General features: G+C 35.0%; 1 protein-coding gene and 1 long non-coding RNA gene across 2 annotated transcripts; one reads left to right on the top strand and one right to left on the bottom strand.

Moving 5' to 3' along the window:
- Positions 1-1,199: 1,199 nt before the first annotated feature.
- LOC132189980 (serine/threonine-protein kinase Aurora-1) lies at positions 1,200-5,066 on the bottom strand. Its single transcript, XM_059604844.1, has 9 exons — positions 4,862-5,066; positions 4,118-4,234; positions 3,193-3,339; positions 2,991-3,086; positions 2,648-2,743; positions 2,449-2,545; positions 2,130-2,247; positions 1,608-1,680; positions 1,200-1,501 (listed from the first exon to the last, which is right to left on the bottom strand). The coding sequence occupies exons 1-9, from the start codon at positions 4,895-4,897 to the stop codon at positions 1,400-1,402; spliced, it is 882 nt and encodes a 293-aa protein (XP_059460827.1). The 5' UTR covers positions 4,898-5,066; the 3' UTR covers positions 1,200-1,399.
- An 8,110-nt stretch (positions 5,067-13,176) lies between these two features.
- Positions 13,177-17,263, top strand: LOC132191135 (uncharacterized). Its single transcript, XR_009441184.1, has 2 exons — positions 13,177-13,511; positions 16,646-17,263. It is a non-coding gene; the product is annotated as an uncharacterized LOC132191135 (long non-coding RNA).
- The last annotated feature ends 8 nt before the right edge of the window (positions 17,264-17,271 follow it).

The following is a 17,271-nucleotide window of genomic DNA, read 5'->3' as shown; positions in this document are numbered from 1 at the left end:
ATTACTACGGAGGGATTAGCCATTCGTTGCTGAACTAGGGAAAAGCTTGTCCTGCTCTACAGGACAACAACCACCGAATCACATTCACTCTCCCTTACTTCCTACTTTCTTCATTTGTTATGTATTTGTATCGTATTACCATCTTGAATATCACCTGATGAAATGCATGAAATACTTCTTTGAACCACTTGACCTTTGAACCTTTGAACGTTTGATGATTGCATTATAATTTATAACACTATTAGATACTTTACTATTTCATCACCCAGCAAAGCTATTCCCACCAATCACTTGGGGCCGACCCTCTTGTATCATTGCGAGAATTCGTGCACCCATTGATTTGGTTGCAAGCCTTTTTGCCTTAATAGCCATCACTTGGGGCTTGACTATCCCGACTCATTACAAACTTGGGCCCAAATCCGTAAAGGCCACAATACACACAACCATAGGTCCATAGCCATAATCATGACAGAGATACCAATTTTCTTTTATTATATGTACTAGGTACTACCCTTCATAACAGATTCAAACTGGTTAGAAACCTTTTCTGGTTCTTGGTGGTCATTGAGGTTTGAGGTTCCAATATGTTCCCTTGAATGTTGTGAAACTAAAATTGGTTATGGCAATGGTGCTATTTTTGGTGGTTTTACCGGTTTGCTTATGCATATATCATTCCAAATTTACTATTGTCACTATCGGATACTTTACTATTGTATCATTTCAAATTTATCTTTATTTTCAAATTAAAAATAAAAAATAAAAAATCACAAGGTGGTGTCACCTTGTGACCCTTTTTTTCTTTCTTTATTTATTTTTTAAAAGAAAAAAAGGAAAATTAACGGATAATTTGGTCTTTTTAGGAATTTTCATTACGATGTTTAACAACAAAAATTGACGGAAGAGGTAAATTGCATCAAAATGAAAGTTTGACGGGTGAAATTGATAGAGTTTTTCAAATTTGAGGTCTTTTCAAAATGCCTTTACAAGTCAAGGGTTCTTTGTAAAATTTCTCCTTCATTTTATTAGGACTCATTCAAATTATTATCAAGTCAGGGAATTTTCTCACAAAAGTAACGGAGTTTTATTTTCTCACGAAGACCCTTTTTGATTATTGTTACTTATTCTTCCGTGGTACACTTCAAAGAAATTCAAATAAGCAAATTTGCAAAAATAAATGACCTTTTTCATAGAGCCAAGAGACAACTGCAATGTATTGCATGGGAGGAACAACAATGCTACAATGGAATATATCCTCAAAAGAATCGACAAATTCATGTTATGAACTGTTTATGTCACAAATGCAATGAAGAAGACTGAATGGAGAAGTTTTTAAACTCCAAAGGAACCTGCTACAATGACAAGATATATGCCTTCCATTACCAACATCTGAAAAGGCAGATTAAAACCTATATATACCAGAGGGCTCAGCGTTCTGAACAATCCATGGATGTTCAAGAAGCTTATGTAGCGGCAGACGGTCAGAAGAATCCTTGACAAGCATCTGTAAGTTAAAAAGGCAAGAAAAATCAGGCATAGCAATAACTATTAAATGAAAATTTTAAGAATGTTGAGCGATTGAAATAAGTTGAAAGCAAAAAGGTGGAAACCTGACTAATGAGGTCCTTTGCAGCAGAAGAGACAATTGGTTTAGGAGGAAACTTGAGATCAACTTGCACAATCCTGTATAAGCAATAAATAGGGGAAACTTACACCTTAGAAAATACTTATAATATATCACTATTAGAACATAATTATTAAATGATAAGAAGACTACACAAAAATCTAAAGTCTATTATACTTCCGTCCGCTTCAAATATTACCAAAGTTCATTCCATCTCACCTTCTAATAGTTACAGAAAATGAATAGTCTCAATTAATGTAGGTTATTTAATTGTTATTTAATACACATGTAAGAATGTATCTATTTAAATGAATGAAGAAGTCTTCAATGTAATGAAGTGTGAGAGACAATGATAATCAGAGTTTATTGGAGTTCTATTAATCACCAATACTTTTAAATTTTAGCATTACATGTCTCTCAACAAAAAGCATTAAATAGGGGGGTGGTGGAAAATTAAAAGATGCTAATCTTGATCATGCTAATGCATTCTGCGAGCCATGCTGCTTACCTTCTATACGTATCAGAGTGTTCCTTGGCCTCAAAAGGAGGTACCCCATAGAGGAACTCGTAGCAAAGGACACCAAGACTCCAGATATCCACACTTGCATCATGCTCTACACTCTCCACTGTTAGGCACCACCAAAGTATTAGTAGAGTATAAATTAGTTGTGTATCATGTAAGCTATGTAAAGCAATTCTCAACATGTGTTATCTATGACATAGCAAATTAACTTTTTCGAGAAACAGAACTAATGTGACCCACAAATGATTCATAGAGATGAAACCAAAGATAAGAGGATAGAAATCGAATGTCTAATAATACATACCCATCTCAGGGGGCAAGTAATCCAGAGTACCACACATGGTTCGCCTGCGATTGAATGTGTGCACAGACCACCCAAAATCTGCAATTTTAAGTTCACCCTGACACAGAAAACCCACAATGACATCAGAATACAAGGTAAGGTACCTTCTTTAAGTCAAAAGGGCCAAGAAACAGATAGTGGTCTAGAAGTTGGTCATCACCTGTGCACCAATTAAAAGGTTCTCTGGTTTAATATCTCTGTGTATCACGTGCTTTCCATGGCAATATATGAGGGCACGGGCTAATGATGCAACATACTGTCATGCGCCACAATAACTTATGATCAGTTTTGCATTAAAAAATCCTGAAAAGATTAGAATACTGCAAAAAAAAAACAAAGGAAAAGAAAAAGGTCTCCACCCCCCACCATATTCTTTTGGATACGCAAGTAACAGTACACTACTATACCATCTTTAAAAGTACCTTTAGGATTAGGAACTTCACTTAACTAGAAATGTGAAAAAGGAAAGGAACAAAAAATCAGGTAGCATAAATAGAACTTACAGTAGCAGCACGTCTTTCACTGAAGTATTTACACTTCTGAAGTTCCTTGTAAAGTTCACCTTTGGCTGCATACTCTAATATCAAATAAACTCTTTTCTGCAATAACCACATTTAAAAAATAAAAGGTCAATAGCAGGCATATTTCCCCGCTTCAGCAATTCATTCTTCTCACACAACTGAGTGGCTAAAGATCACCATTTACCTGATCATAGAAGTATCCATAAAGGCGTAAAATATTCGGATGTCGGAGATGACTTTGTATTTCAACTTCCCTGCGAAGCTGATGCTCAACCTGAGACTGTTGCAGCTGGCTCTTAAAGAGGACTTTCAGTGCCACAATATGATTGCTCTGTTTCAGGGTTACATACAGATCAATCAGGTAGGATAATTTAACAAGAGTAACCAAGAAGTACGAAATGATTGATGTAGAAATAACAATAAAATATATATGAACATTCACTGACATGAAGAAGAAACACATTCTGGGGAAGCTTAAGAAATAGTAGTTCTTTGATTCGCTAGACATTTTAGAAATAAAATCTGAAAATTATTTAGGACAAAAGAATCAAATATTTCACAGAAGTAACCAAGACCATTCACTGACATGAAGAAACACATTCTGGGGAAGCTTAAGAAATAGTACTTCTTTGATTCGCTAGACATTTTAGAAATAAAACCTGAAAATTATTTAGGACAAAAGAATCAAATACCACCCACCCCACTCTTTACACTAAGCTCACTAGGGAAGCTTAAACATTCAAATTAAAAAAGTTATATGCATTTTCGTTTCCTTAATTTCATCAGCAGAGGTACAAAGGACAAAAGCAAGAACTAAAGTGTGTTCGAATTGGATAGAACCCAAAATCCTTGATATATTAATTAACTAACCCATAAGTACTGATGATAATAGATTAAATGTGCACAATTTTTATTTATTTATTTATTATTATTTTTTAAAAAGTAACTACCATAACCTTATTTTATAATAATTCTTGTAGTTTAGAGTTAATTGTGGAATATTGTTTAATTAGAAATCTTAAGCTTAAATAGTGTATTAATGCTAAAAATCAATCTTTTTGACGCAGCTTGGAAAATTTGAAGATGTTTCAAAGCATGTGAAAACTAACCCTCTTTTCTCTTGCCAAATAGACATGACCAAACTTTCCCCGTCCGAGGGGTTTTCCAATGTCAAAGTCATTAAGACTCCATCTTCTTTTCTCCACTGAAGAAACGTCTGAAGAAGCCTGTACAATAAAGCACATTAGTTATCACCAACTAAGAAAAGAGTCCAGAACAAATAGCAGATATTATTGTAGACAAACACAACAATCAGAACTCTGTTTGCTTTCAACCAAAAAAGAGAAAAGATAACAAGCAGAGAAAATTTGGGGGGCTTTGTTTCTCAGGAAAGAATGAGAAGGTGTGACAGAAAATGCTAAAGAATTCTTCCTCTTGAGCCATTTTAGGGATTTTCCTTCATCCATTCCCGAATCCCAAAAGGAGCAAAAAGAGAAATAAAGAACGTTAATTTCTTTTGCATAGGCGAAGACAAGGGAGATCAAGCAAAGAACAAACTTAGATTCGTGAAGAGACCTCGCGAAGAAACCCTAGCTTTCAAACCAGATGGTACATAACCCACAAAGATTGCGATTCAAACTTAGATTTCGTCCACACTAGACCAAGAAACTCCACAAATTTCACAAAAGAAACAAAAAAATCCATTAATTTAAAAAATCGAGAAAATGGCGCATTCAAATTAGCGAAATGAAACTTCAAAAAACAAAAACCTTACTTTCAGATCAGAGAAATCAAAGAAACACAAGGAATACAGATCAAAACCCTAACTTGAATGCATTATCTATTTAATTTACCTTCTCTTGAGCCTGGGTTTCTGCAGCGATCGCCATGCGGGGAGAGAGAGAGAGAGAGAGAGAGAGAGAGAGAGAGAGATTGACGGGGATGAAGATGGCAGACAAGGCAAGGAAAGGAATGGTGGATTGGATGATTGAATAAGCACATTGCAACGGTCGAGTTCGCTGGGAGCGCCACGTGGTCCAATCCCGCTCACGACTCTATTCAAATTTTTTTTGGCATTTTCTGTATCTCATGCGGCTGGAGCGTCTCTCAGGACTCAGGATGATCCACAAAGAATTATGACTATCTTGACCTGCACGTGATGCACATTGGGATCATATATATTATATTATATATATATATATATTTTTTTTTCTTTTTTTCTTTTTTTTTTACGTATATCTTTTTCTTTTGTTTCCCAACGTACAGAGCTCAAGTTCACAAAACAGAAATGAATAGAGCTTTAGCCTTTAAGGCAAAGATTTAAATTTTGAGAAAAATTATAGTTTATATTTGATTTGAATTTAATTATTGTATGTCTAATTTTAATAATATGTTGATTAGGTTTTTCCCAAATTTCAATAAAACTTAAAAACTTAAGAGCTAAATATGATCATTTTCTTTTTCTTTTTAATAAATTTTATGGTATAGGAGTGCTATATTAATTTCATCCCCTCAATTTGTTTCAAAAAATAATTCATCCCCTCAAATATATTAAGTTAAATAAAAATAACTGGTTCTAAATTATATGGCTTTTCAGATGTTTTAAGATTTGTGAAAATTAAAATATTTATACTCTGGTAGTAAGTTGTTTGGTTTGGCTTTGAAAGTTGTAATATTTAGTATTTACAGCAGCAAAGCACTCATAACCCAAATCTATATCAATTTGATATCAGAGCTAAACACCGTTGTTTTTCATAACAGCAAAACGACCCCAACCCCACCATCATCTTAAGTTCTTAACCAACCCCATTTTTCATTTTTCCCCAATTAAGTCGACACCCACGTTTTGGTCTTCTTCCCCCACCCAACTCAAATTTCTTTCAATCCTCCCAACGCCAACAAAATCCGTCCTTTAGTTTTTTTTGTTCTTTTACTCCACCAAGACAACAAGCACGTATTTTTGTTCAACCCAGCCACCAATTCACAAACACCAACAAACCAAGGCACATCTTTGAGAAAACCTCCACCAACACACACCCATAAGCTTCACTCAAAAAACCAAAAACAAATCCACACCAGGTTATTTTTCCCAAAAAAATAAAAAGATCACGACAACCAGATTCCCATACCAGCCTTTCCTCCTTTTAGCCCAACCCAATCACCACAACACCCAACGTGTAACCCACTAGTTTTTTATTGAAAAAATTTCACTTTAGACTCCCAAAGTATCATACATTTTGAAAAGACTCTCAGAATTTTAAAAACTTTCAATTTGATGCTATATACTCCCATCTGTCAATTTTCAAATGTTAAATGTGATAAAATGACCATTATATCCCTGACTTTTTTATAAAATTTTAAATTTACCCTTATTTTCAAATTAAAATTTTTTTTAAAACAAATTATTATTAAAAAATCACAAGGTGGCCCACCCCTTGTGACCCTTTTTTTTCTTCATTTTCTTTTTCTTTTTTTTTTAAAAAAAAAAGGAAAATCGAAGGGTAATTTGGTATTTTTAGGGGTTTCTGTTAGGGTTTAATGGCAAAAACTGACGGAATGGCATAAATTGCATCAAATTGACAGTTCGAGGGGTGAAATTAAGAGTTTTTTAAATTTGAGGGGTCTTCTCAAAACGCGTTGTAATTCAGGAGTTATTTGTGTAATTTCCCCTTTTTTATTTATTTAAAAAAAAAAAAAAAAAAAAAAAGTCTTTGTTTTGTTGTTTCTTTGGTCAACCGGACAACCGAGAGCATATAGAGCAATTGGCAGAAGCACCACAAAACAACTTGCCCGCAATGGTGAGACAAGATTGTGGTCACAATAGAAAGATTATGAGACTCAATTTGTCTATTGTGTTCGTAAGTTTTCTTTGGTTTAAAATTTCGACTCATGTATTTTTCATCCCAAACTCAAGGCAATCGACTCGCAATTGTAGTGCTCCAGGTAATTTCTATGTTGTGTTTAGGTTAATTAGTTAGCAATAATGTCCAGTTCATTAAGGATTGTTAGGAGTAAAATTTTTGGATTTTAGGGTTTTGGCCGAACGTTCGCAGGGGTAATCACCGAACGTTCACTTTGGAACCCTAGAAGTATTGGGTAATAGTACACCAAACATTTGCTATGGGACCATTGAATATTCATTGATCAAATTATGGACCATTGGGTAGTGACCAAATGTTCGACCAGCAACCCGACAACCACTATGCAACAATACCCGAACGTTCGCCCATAAGTACATCAAACGTTTGCTGACCTACAAACCTATCCTAACAGTGCCCTCAACTTTTCCAACTCTATAAATACCCCATTTCATGCTCTTCTAAGCTTCATTCTGCCCTCTAAGCCATAAAGAATATTTGCTTGAGTGTTTTGTGAGTTGTGAGAAGGAGAAGGAGAAGGAAGGCTTTTTTAGAGGTTCTTGCTCTAAAGTCTAGAGAGGTAATTTCCTTATCTTGGCTTATTCTTTACCTAGTTGTTACTCTCAAAGAACACAACATATTTCTTACCAATGACTAATAATAGCAAAGAGACTCTGGGATCTTAGAGCACTCACAATGGGCTCTTTATATTTAGTTTTTCTCTAAAATTTAACAAAACTCATGAAAACACCAATTTAACAAGCTTCATTCTCTACTTTATATTTAACTCTTGTAATAGATGTTCCCTATATACTAAAAGCCAAAAAGCTAAAGTTATATAATTTTTTAAGCTTATTTTTTACTCTTCTCTCTCTTAATTGATTTAAAACTAATTAAATAATAATATTTAACTAAAGTAGAGAAATGTATAAAGAGTTTGATATTTTACTCATTTTAAAAGTGTCTCTCTAAAATTGATAAAGCGATTTTTTCTCCTAAAATTTGGCTTTTATTTTAGGAGTTCATTGTGAATGCTCTTACTTGGCTCTTTAAATCTTAAACTTTTGTTCTTGGTGAATTAACACAAGAACTATTAATTCTCATAGTGTTTTTGAAAATTTATTATCAATGGAAACTTGATGAGTAATATGAGAGCTTAGGCTCTTTTCTATTTATAAGCTTAATAGGCTAGTAGATGTTGAGAAATAATCAATGTGGGGCAAGTGGTAGTTCTAATTAAATTAGAACTAGGAGAAGCTAATCCTAGCTTCACTGAGATTGAGGTGGAGGACTAGGGTTGAGAAACCTTAGCCTCCACTTCTCCTTAAAGTGACACATGGGGCCAGGGATATTTTCCCTGGCCTCATGCTTCTCCCTAGGGATTTGGGCCTTAGGTTTTATTCAACCCAATCCCTTCAATTACCAACTTAAATGGCCAGGAAATTTTTCCTGGGCTTATATGTTCCACTTGATCCTTAGACTTAAGGATTTTATCCCAATCCCAATTCTCCAATATATGTACCACTGCATTATATCTCTCTAACCCATGTTTTAAATAAATAAAACAAGCACGACAATAAATAAGAAAACTTAACTTTAGTTAAATTACATTAGTTTTGTGAGGGACCTAAAGGGAAAAATTATTATTGGTTTAAATATATCTGTAATCATGTCTCCCTGACATTGGTTACGCAACAGTATTTTAATCACAAATAATTTCACTAAATAATTATGACTGCACTTCAATAAATATTTTTGATTAAACAATCAATCCCTTTGACTTACTTAATGTTGACTTATGATCACTTCATGAAATATTCTATTGCAAAATTAAGGTTAATGATATTGCTACTTAAATCTCTACCTCTTTATCCTTGAGTAATTGATTTTACGTTATTCTCATACTTGTAAAAGCATGTGTATATATTTTGGTATGCCAACCAAAATGCCCCTGGTCGAGGACTCTGAGAATAATATCTATAAAATCTATCTCAATAAGAAATTTATTGTCTCTTTGTTCTTCAACAAAGGATTTGGATTCTCTCTTGAAAAAGGCTTTCCCACAATGCTACATGTAATTTCCTAACACACTGGAATTGTTGACCATATATTTGATTTAATCCTTTGGTGTATCAAAGCTATCTCAATGCAACATCTAAATCTACAATCTTCTGAGGATTTAGAATCAAAGTCGTAAATAGTTTTTTAAGGAGTTATTATTTTTCCTTATAGACAATATCTTGTAGAAAGACAATTCATTGGTCCGTTCAATGTCTTAGGGTCATAGCATCTACACATCAATCTGAAGTATCCGCTTCACTTGAATAAGGTAGATCACTAAAATTCAATGTATAACAGTCTTACTTAAAATGAAATGCCCAATTCAATTTACCAACTGCAAACTTTCTATATTTAAGATACAAAAATTATGGACTAAGGCCTTGTATGATAACCATGTTACTCATACCTATAGCCATATTTAATGTAATCTTAGGACCTTTCACATACGTAATAAATATGATGAAATTTGATAATAAGTATGTAAAAGATATTTTATATGCCATATACTCAAATCATTTAATTAGTGAATATAACATATAATTATTATAAACATTTGATATGTTAACATAGATATAAAATCATTGAAATTTAGAGCACAATTCCCAACATATGTGTACTTTTCCCTTCATTTAAATAAATACTTGGGTAAATAGAAGAGGAAGTTTTAGACACACTACAAAAAAAAAGATGGTTACTAACATGGCAAATAGTAACCAAATTTTGCTACGTAAAAAATTATTGACGTGCCACTTTTGGCACGTCAACAATTTTATTTTATTTTTTTGATGTGTTGAATATGACACGTCAATATTTATTGACGTGTTACATTCAACACGTCAGTATTTCTTGACGTGTCAATATTTGACACATTAGGAAATTTAAATTCAATTTAATTTTTTAAAATTTTATTTAAATAACTTAATATTTAAATATTTATTGACGTGCTAAAATTAAACACGTCAATATTTCTTAATTTTTTTTTTTAATATCAGGTTTATATATATATATATATATATATATATATATATATATATATATATTTCTGAGTGCTAAAACTAGCATGTCAGAACAAAAAAATAGCAAGACATTTAACTTTAATTTTTCCTATTCTTTCCCTCTTTTATTATTTATTCTTTCCACCAGAACTTCTTTTCTTATTTAATTCCAGATCTTCTGATGAGATTCAACAAGCACCATTAAAGGATCCATTGCATGTTCCAGTTGGGCCTATTACTAGAGCAAGATCCAAGAAGATCAAAGAAGCACTTAATGGGCTGATTCAAGAGATTTGGGCTGATTCTAAAATGGGGCATTCCAAGCTTGGCCCAAAGGGAGATGAAGGCGTAATAAATTTGATCCAAGCTATTCATGGAGTAGATTGCACAAAATTTCCTTAGCAATGGCATGGATTAATGGTTGATTATGGCTGATTGACTATCCAATTACATACCAATTAATTGGATGATTGACTTGCCAAATTACATGCCAATTAGTTGGTTGATTGACTTACCTATTTCAAGACCTTCCTTAAGCATGATTTAATTGCCAATCTCAGTCTATTTTTGGCATGGAGGAGCTGCAAATTTCAGACCAAATCAACCTTAATTTTAGGCTTTTATTAGTTAGTCCTTTTTTTTACTTTATTTACTTTCCAATGTTGGAACCAATTTAATTTCCTTTCCATAGCAAGTAGGTAGTCATATTTTCAGCCATGCTTATAAATAGCATGCACTCATTGTAATGGAGATCATCAATGAAAAATACAAAAAGTGAGCTTTGCTTCTTCTATTAGTTCTTCAGAGAACTTGTGAACTTATCAAGGATTCTTCCTTGTGGCGTTCAAACCTATACCTTCGGTTTGCGTTTCGTTTATAAACGTTGGGTCGAAGGTTTTTTACTTTTTATACCTTTGGTTCGCGTTTCATATATAAACGTTGGGTCGGGGTTTTCTATCTAAAAATCTGATTTTTAGCTTTCTTGGGTTAATTTCCAATATTGTTTGTTGGGTCTCAAAGCGTGTCGATTGAGGTTCGCATCATCTTCTTTCCCTCTCTCAATCTCCCTCTTCTCTCTGCTCTGGCTCGGCTGGCTACGTGGAAGGAGAAGGATCGTTTGTGGTTCCATGACCCACCTGATGTTATTTATGGAATTATTGTAGCAAAGCAACTAGCTTGCAACCCTGATTCGTTTTTTGCTGAGTATTAATAAAGATACCACGTCTTTTGATCAAAAAAAGCAAAAGCTCTTCTCTCTCAATCTTTCTGCATGGCAGTAGAGCTAGAAGAAAAGCAGAAGAAGAAGAAGAAGAAGAAGAAGAAAAGAAGAAGAGAAGAAGAAGAGAAGTAGAAGAAAAGGAGAAGAGAAGAAGAAGAATAGAAGATAAGAAGATTTTTGGGTTTTTGAAGATTTGTTGGGTTTGACGTTTGGGTTTTTGATTTTTCAGGTTGATTTTTTGATTTAGGTTTTTGATTTTTTGGGTTTGGGTTTTTGAAAATGGAGGAAAGAAGAGAGGGAGAGAGCTGGGGGTGAGTAACGAAAATGGAGAAAAGAAGAGAAAATGGAGAAAAGAAGAGAGGGAGAGAGCTAGGGCAGAGCTTGGGGAGTAACGAAAATGGAGAAAAGAAGAGATGAGGGAGAGAACTAGGGGAGAAAGGACGTACACGGTGGTGAAAATAATTAAAAATATATATATTATTTTAATTGAAAAATAATTTAAATTAATAAATTTTTTAATTGAAAAAAAAATCCAGAAAAAATTTTAAAAAAGAAAAATTATTATTTTTTAATAATTTTTAAATTACTGACGTGCCAATTTTGACACGTCAGGAAATTTTCTGACGTGTCAAAATTTGACACATCAGAAAAAATTTTGACGTGTCAAAAAGTGACACGTTAGAAATTTTTTCTGACGTGGCAATTTTGACACGTTAGAAAATTCTGACGTGTTACATCTGATAGGTCAGAAATTTTTCGTTTCTGACACCCAAAATTTTGACGCCTGACACACATAAAAAAAGCCCTGTCAGGAAAACTTTCTGACGTGTCAAACCCCCTGACATGTCAGAAAAGCCATGTCAGCAAAATATTCATTTTTTGTAGTGACACCAGGAGTTCTCTCTCTATAGACCCTCCTCTCTTTGCTAGGGTTTCATCTCCGGCCCTCCTCCCCTCTCCCTCTTCTGCCTCCTCCCTCTCCTCCCATTGCCCTCTTTCGCTTAGCGACTAGTCTATTTACCTGATGCCCCTAGCTCTTTAGGCGATTTTTTTTCCTTTTCCTTCCTCTCCGCCTCTTCCCCCTCCTTTGGTTCCTAGTTGTTTTTGTTTCTTCCTGTATTTTTTTTTTTTTTTTTTTTTTTTTTTTTTCCTGCTTGTTTAGGTACACTTTGTGGGTGATGCTCTTGGGATTCACTCAAACTTGCCCCTCCATTTGAGTGCGCCGCCGATCTCTTCTGCGTGCTCCACCGCCCACAGTCCTTTACTAGGCCTTTTCTCACGCCCCCACCACAATGAGCTTCCAACGCTCCTTCTGTTTTCGGTTTTCAGCGAGCACGCGATTGGCTCTTTTTTCTGGTTGCTGTCATCCTTTTGGTGTGCTTTTTATATTGTTTATTTCCCTGTAATTTTGTCATGCTTTCATTTTTTTTTGTTTGTTTTTTTCTGTCTTGTTTTGTTTCCCTGTAATCGTTTTTGTTTTTGCTTATAATAATGCTCGGTTCTTTCTCTCAATTTGCCCGCTTGATACCCTTCGGGTTTGTTGCTTTGGTCCAAACCTTTGGGTTGTGGATGTGAATATTATTCTGGCTTGAGGAGGATGAGCTTGACTTGGGATTCTCTACCCTCAATGCTGAGTAATAAAAGTTACCTATACATTGGTTTAAGTTTATTTGGCGCATATTTGCTGTTTAATTTGAAAATTAGTCATAAGTTAGCGGATTTTATTTGAGTCTGAAATGTAATACGTCATCTTTAACGCTTGTAACCTCGTAACTTCGGCTATGGTTACTTCAGAGCTTTTGCTCTATGTTATTTGAGTTTTATGCTCGTTTATTAATGAATGAGATACCTATCAAAAAAATTAATGAATGAGACTAAACTGATTTTTTTTTTTTTTTTTTTAAAAAAAGACGATTTAAAAAAGAAAAAAAAAAAGCTTAAAGACAATTTAATTAAAACAAAAATCTTAAATAAAGACCAATACAATAATAACTGACCGGTAGTTGCAAAAAAAGAAAAAACGTAAAAGACGAGGATAAGCAAATCCAAAACGACATTGAAAGAGAGGAAACGCTGGCAGTGGTAGGCGCACCCAAAGCAGGTTCGTCTATATTTCCGAAACTACTCCATATAAATACAAATGCAGCCATCGACCGAAGCCAACAAATTCAAAGCCAATTCAAAATCGGTCACAAATTACAAATAATACACGACTCTCTCTCTACAATCTCAAGCTTGAGAACTGAAAGTAACAGAATAATGGGAATTCCATCGGAAATGAGGGACTTGTGGGTGAAGAAAAGAAAGGGCTTCGTGATTGCTTCTCCTCTTGAAGATCAGAAGATCCTGAACGCCAGAAATTGCACTCGAGGTTCGACTAATCCGGGCTCAGTTTTATCTAATTTTGTGTCTCTTTTCTTAGTTTATCAATGCCCTGTTTGGTTGCCGAGAATCGGAAAATTTGAGTTTGAACTTTTTTGGAGTGGAGCTTTTGAATTATAGGGTAAGTTTTATTCTATATTTTTGGTTGTTTAGCTGATGGTCTGATTAATTGTTTAATTGTTGATTAAGGCGGCTCGGTTTTGTTGGAATAATATATATATATATATATATATTTTTTTTTTTCTTTTTCTTTTTCAAGTGCTCGGTTTGATTGGTGAGAAATGGTAGAAAAAGGAACGGAAATTTAAGGTTTTAAATCTCTGGAAACTCGGTATCAGCTTGTCGGATTATCTTATGTGCTCTTTTTGGTTCCAGTCAGGGTCTGTTTGGTGGCTTGGAAAAAGGTAGGAGCAGAAAAGTAATTAGAGGTTATTTTATTAATCTTGATTCGTATCTTTTGGGATCTGAAAATAGGGGGAAAAGGTCTAATCAATAAACTTGATACAGCTACTTGGTTAAGTTGAGGTAAACATATGTTAACTAGTTTATACATTTATATGTTCCTCAGTTTTCACAAAACCAGTTAGAGGGTCAATTTCCTTTTATAGGCTAGTGAATTCAACTGGAAATGCGCGTGTACCCTTGCTTGTTTGTGTGCTAGTGTGAGAAAAAATAAGTCAACCATCTAACAGCTGTATCTAGGTTTAGTTGAGTGGAAACTCTCGTTTCTTGCATTCTAATTAATGAAATTTTTGGAATCGTAAATTTTGATTTGGGATATTTACGCTTTCCTCACAAAATACCAGCTCATTTGCAATCCTCCTTTGAACTTTAGATCTCATCACTTGGCTCCCTCGTTCAAAATTTATGCAACACATGAACTGTTTGTTCTTCTGAATTATGTGAAATGTCTAAACAAGCCTTGAGTAGTGGAAATTTAAATAGGAAAAGTTGATGCAGAGGTAGTTGAAGGCACTGCCTGAGACAGGCAAGTCAATGGTGAACTTGCTGCACATTTTTCTTTCATGATTCTTTGCTTTCATAGTTATCCGTTTACATAGGCTGACTGGTCAACAATTGAGAAAATCCATTTAAATCTCCGACATTGGTGTGCATTCTTGGTTGTGGAACTTATACTAACAAGCAGCACTGATTTGTTATACCCACCAATCATGACATGTTTCAGAAACTTTGAGTCCCATGTATTGGATTTTTAAAAGAAATAATTGTGCCCTTCCCACCCCTGGGAGAGGTCAAACAAGCCATTTACAAAATTTACTACATATCCATGAGCAATACAAGATTGGGGAATTGGGTGTTTGAAGAAATCCATGAGAGAGCTGGGGAATGAGGAGGGTGAGGGATTGCGCTGATTTGGAAGTGATTGATGAACGAGGTGTCCATGAAAGGGCTTGTCTTTGCAGTAGGGCCATGCAGTTGAGAGGAGGGTCTTCTAGGAGCTTAATGGGGAGAGAGTCTTCAAGGGTTTCTGCAAGTTGGAGGACAAAGGGCTCAAAAAAAGTTGGGGAGGGTTGGGGTTAGACTCTGTGAAAAATGCTTAACGACTCAAAAATCTTGTTTATCACAATTTATGCGGAATTAATAATATGAAGCAATAAACAATCAATCACCAAAATATATACAAACAACCAATCAATCAATCATACACAAGAATTTTGGTGACGAAGAGAAAACCTTTTAGAAAACACTCTAAAAGTAAAACCTCTCAAATGCAGCCAAACCTAGGAAATCTCTATCAAAAGATTATTCAGAGATTATAGACCTTAGGAACACTTACAACCCTCGTCTCCTTGCTCACAATCTTTTTCAACGTGATTCTTCTTTACCGGATCCTTCCGATAAACTTCTCAATGAAGCGCACAATGAAACTAACAAAATTCCTTTACGAGGAATAATAAGGCTTACAACAATTGATCACTCAAGCACAGCTTCTTACGAACTTTAGGGTTTTAAAATTTGTACATCTCTCTCTATAAAGATGTATATATACTCCCAACAAAACCCTAGACCTGACACACTTAAAATCACGTTTTGGGGCGTAAAACTTACGGGGTGTTCGGACAGGTTAATGGGCTGTCTGGACATGGCCTTGCGGAGCAGAAACAGAGTTTTTGGAACTGCTGTTCGGATAGGGGGAGGGCCTGTCCGGAAAGGGCCTGCAGAGGGTGAAAATCAGCAATCATCAGCAATCTGGAAATTCCGTTGGTCCTTGATCAGCAGCTTCGATTGATGGGTGTTTGTGGTCCAATTGAGCTGAAACTTTGAAGGGACGTTCATGACACATGAATCTACATTAAGAATGGTGAAAATTTGATTCTGAGCATTCTATATCAATGTTTAAGCCCGTGGACAGTAGCCTTTGCATTTTGGAACCGAATTAAGCCAACAAAAATACTAACACTCTGGTTTTGATTCTAGCTTGGGAGCTTTGGTGGGTGTTGAGACTGGTGGGAATGTTGGCTTTGAAGGCTAAAGCAGTCATGGTGGTGGTGTCTGTAATCTAATCAGACTGGCATGATCATAGAGGTTGAACATAAAATCCCATCAACACTGACATCTTCGTCAGCACCAGCCGCATAGCCCTCCTTTATGCCGGCCTGGCTGTCATCCTCTCCTTTGCCATTGATGGTCTCTTCACCCTCCTTTCCGCCTTCTACTACACTGAGTTCACTGTTTAATTCCCCGTCACTGGCAGTGCCTTCAGCTACCACCATGTCACCTTCGTTTCGTTTATATTTCTAGTTATTTCTCAGGAGTAGTTTAATCATTTCACAAAGTAAATAAGCACATAAATTGCTTTTTTCGCTCAATCAATGCTCCATTTTGATGGAGAGTGGACATTGAAGCAAATTTTAATAAGATCTGAAGTTTAAAGGAGAGGGTTCTAAATGGGGTGGTAGTTTGGAAAAGAAAAGTGGAACTTACCTTTTTAATTTCTTCCTCTATTGCCTTGACATGTAGTCATTGTTTACATGATCATTTGTTGTTGTTGTTGTTGTTGTTGTTTTTTTTTTTTTTTTGAGTATTGATACATCTGAAAGTTTACTCAATATTGTCATGAAAATGACTCACATTACTTAAGCATATATGCATAATATGCAGAAGGTGTTCGTGCCGGATTCAAGTCAGCTTCGATTGCATGCGTTGCCAGCGCTATACCAACAGTATGTGATAGTCATTATTTTACTCTCATTTGGGACTAATTAAAAATATTGTGCTGGACTTTTTCTTCGTTGTTAATTTATTATCTTTCCTGTTTTTGGAGGTCATATTTGTTGAAAACGAGGTTATAGGCACACCTGTATCATTTGGGACAAATGAATCAAAGATTTTAGTATGTAGTAGATGATCATCAACAGAGGTTTTATTTGGCAAGGGCTTAACGGTTTTCATTTTCTTTCTTATACATGAGCTGGTCAAAATTTGTAATACAATATCCTGCCAGCATGTCTTCTTCAAAGGCAAACCCACCTTGTCAGTTGGGTATTTACTTCATTTGTGGTAACCTGAAGAACCAATTTGGCTTGAATTGAGATATTAACAGGCTTCAGGATATTAAGCATGCTGTCTTAGTTGAGTTAGTTGGAGATCTTATTGACTGACACTAACTGCCTGCTGCAAAAACTAAAAGGGACTTGATGGGGTATGTGAGTGTCTTAGTTGCTAAGCAATGAGACTTCATAAGGTTCAACCATTAGAAAATATAAAGAAAGAAAGAGGGGAGGGGG

The sequence above is a fragment of the Corylus avellana genome, chromosome ca8, assembly GCF_901000735.1.
Source record: "Corylus avellana chromosome ca8, CavTom2PMs-1.0".
Lineage (NCBI taxonomy): Eukaryota > Viridiplantae > Streptophyta > Magnoliopsida > Fagales > Betulaceae > Corylus > Corylus avellana.
Note: the sequence above shows the minus strand (reverse complement) of the source record. Positions and strands in the feature narration are given on the sequence as shown.

Bases quoted from the DNA above. Each gene is read 5' to 3' on its own strand.
- LOC132189980 (XM_059604844.1), bottom strand. From the start codon at position 4,897: ATGGCGATCGCTGCAGAAACCCAGGCTCAAGAGAAG. The intron at 4,235-4,861 runs GTAAATTAAATA...TTTATTGTACAG, and splicing joins AAACCCAGGCTCAAGAGAAG to GCTTCTTCAGACGTTTCTTC. The intron at 3,087-3,192 runs GTAAATGGTGAT...TGGTTATTGCAG, and splicing joins ATGGATACTTCTATGATCAG to AAAAGAGTTTATTTGATATT.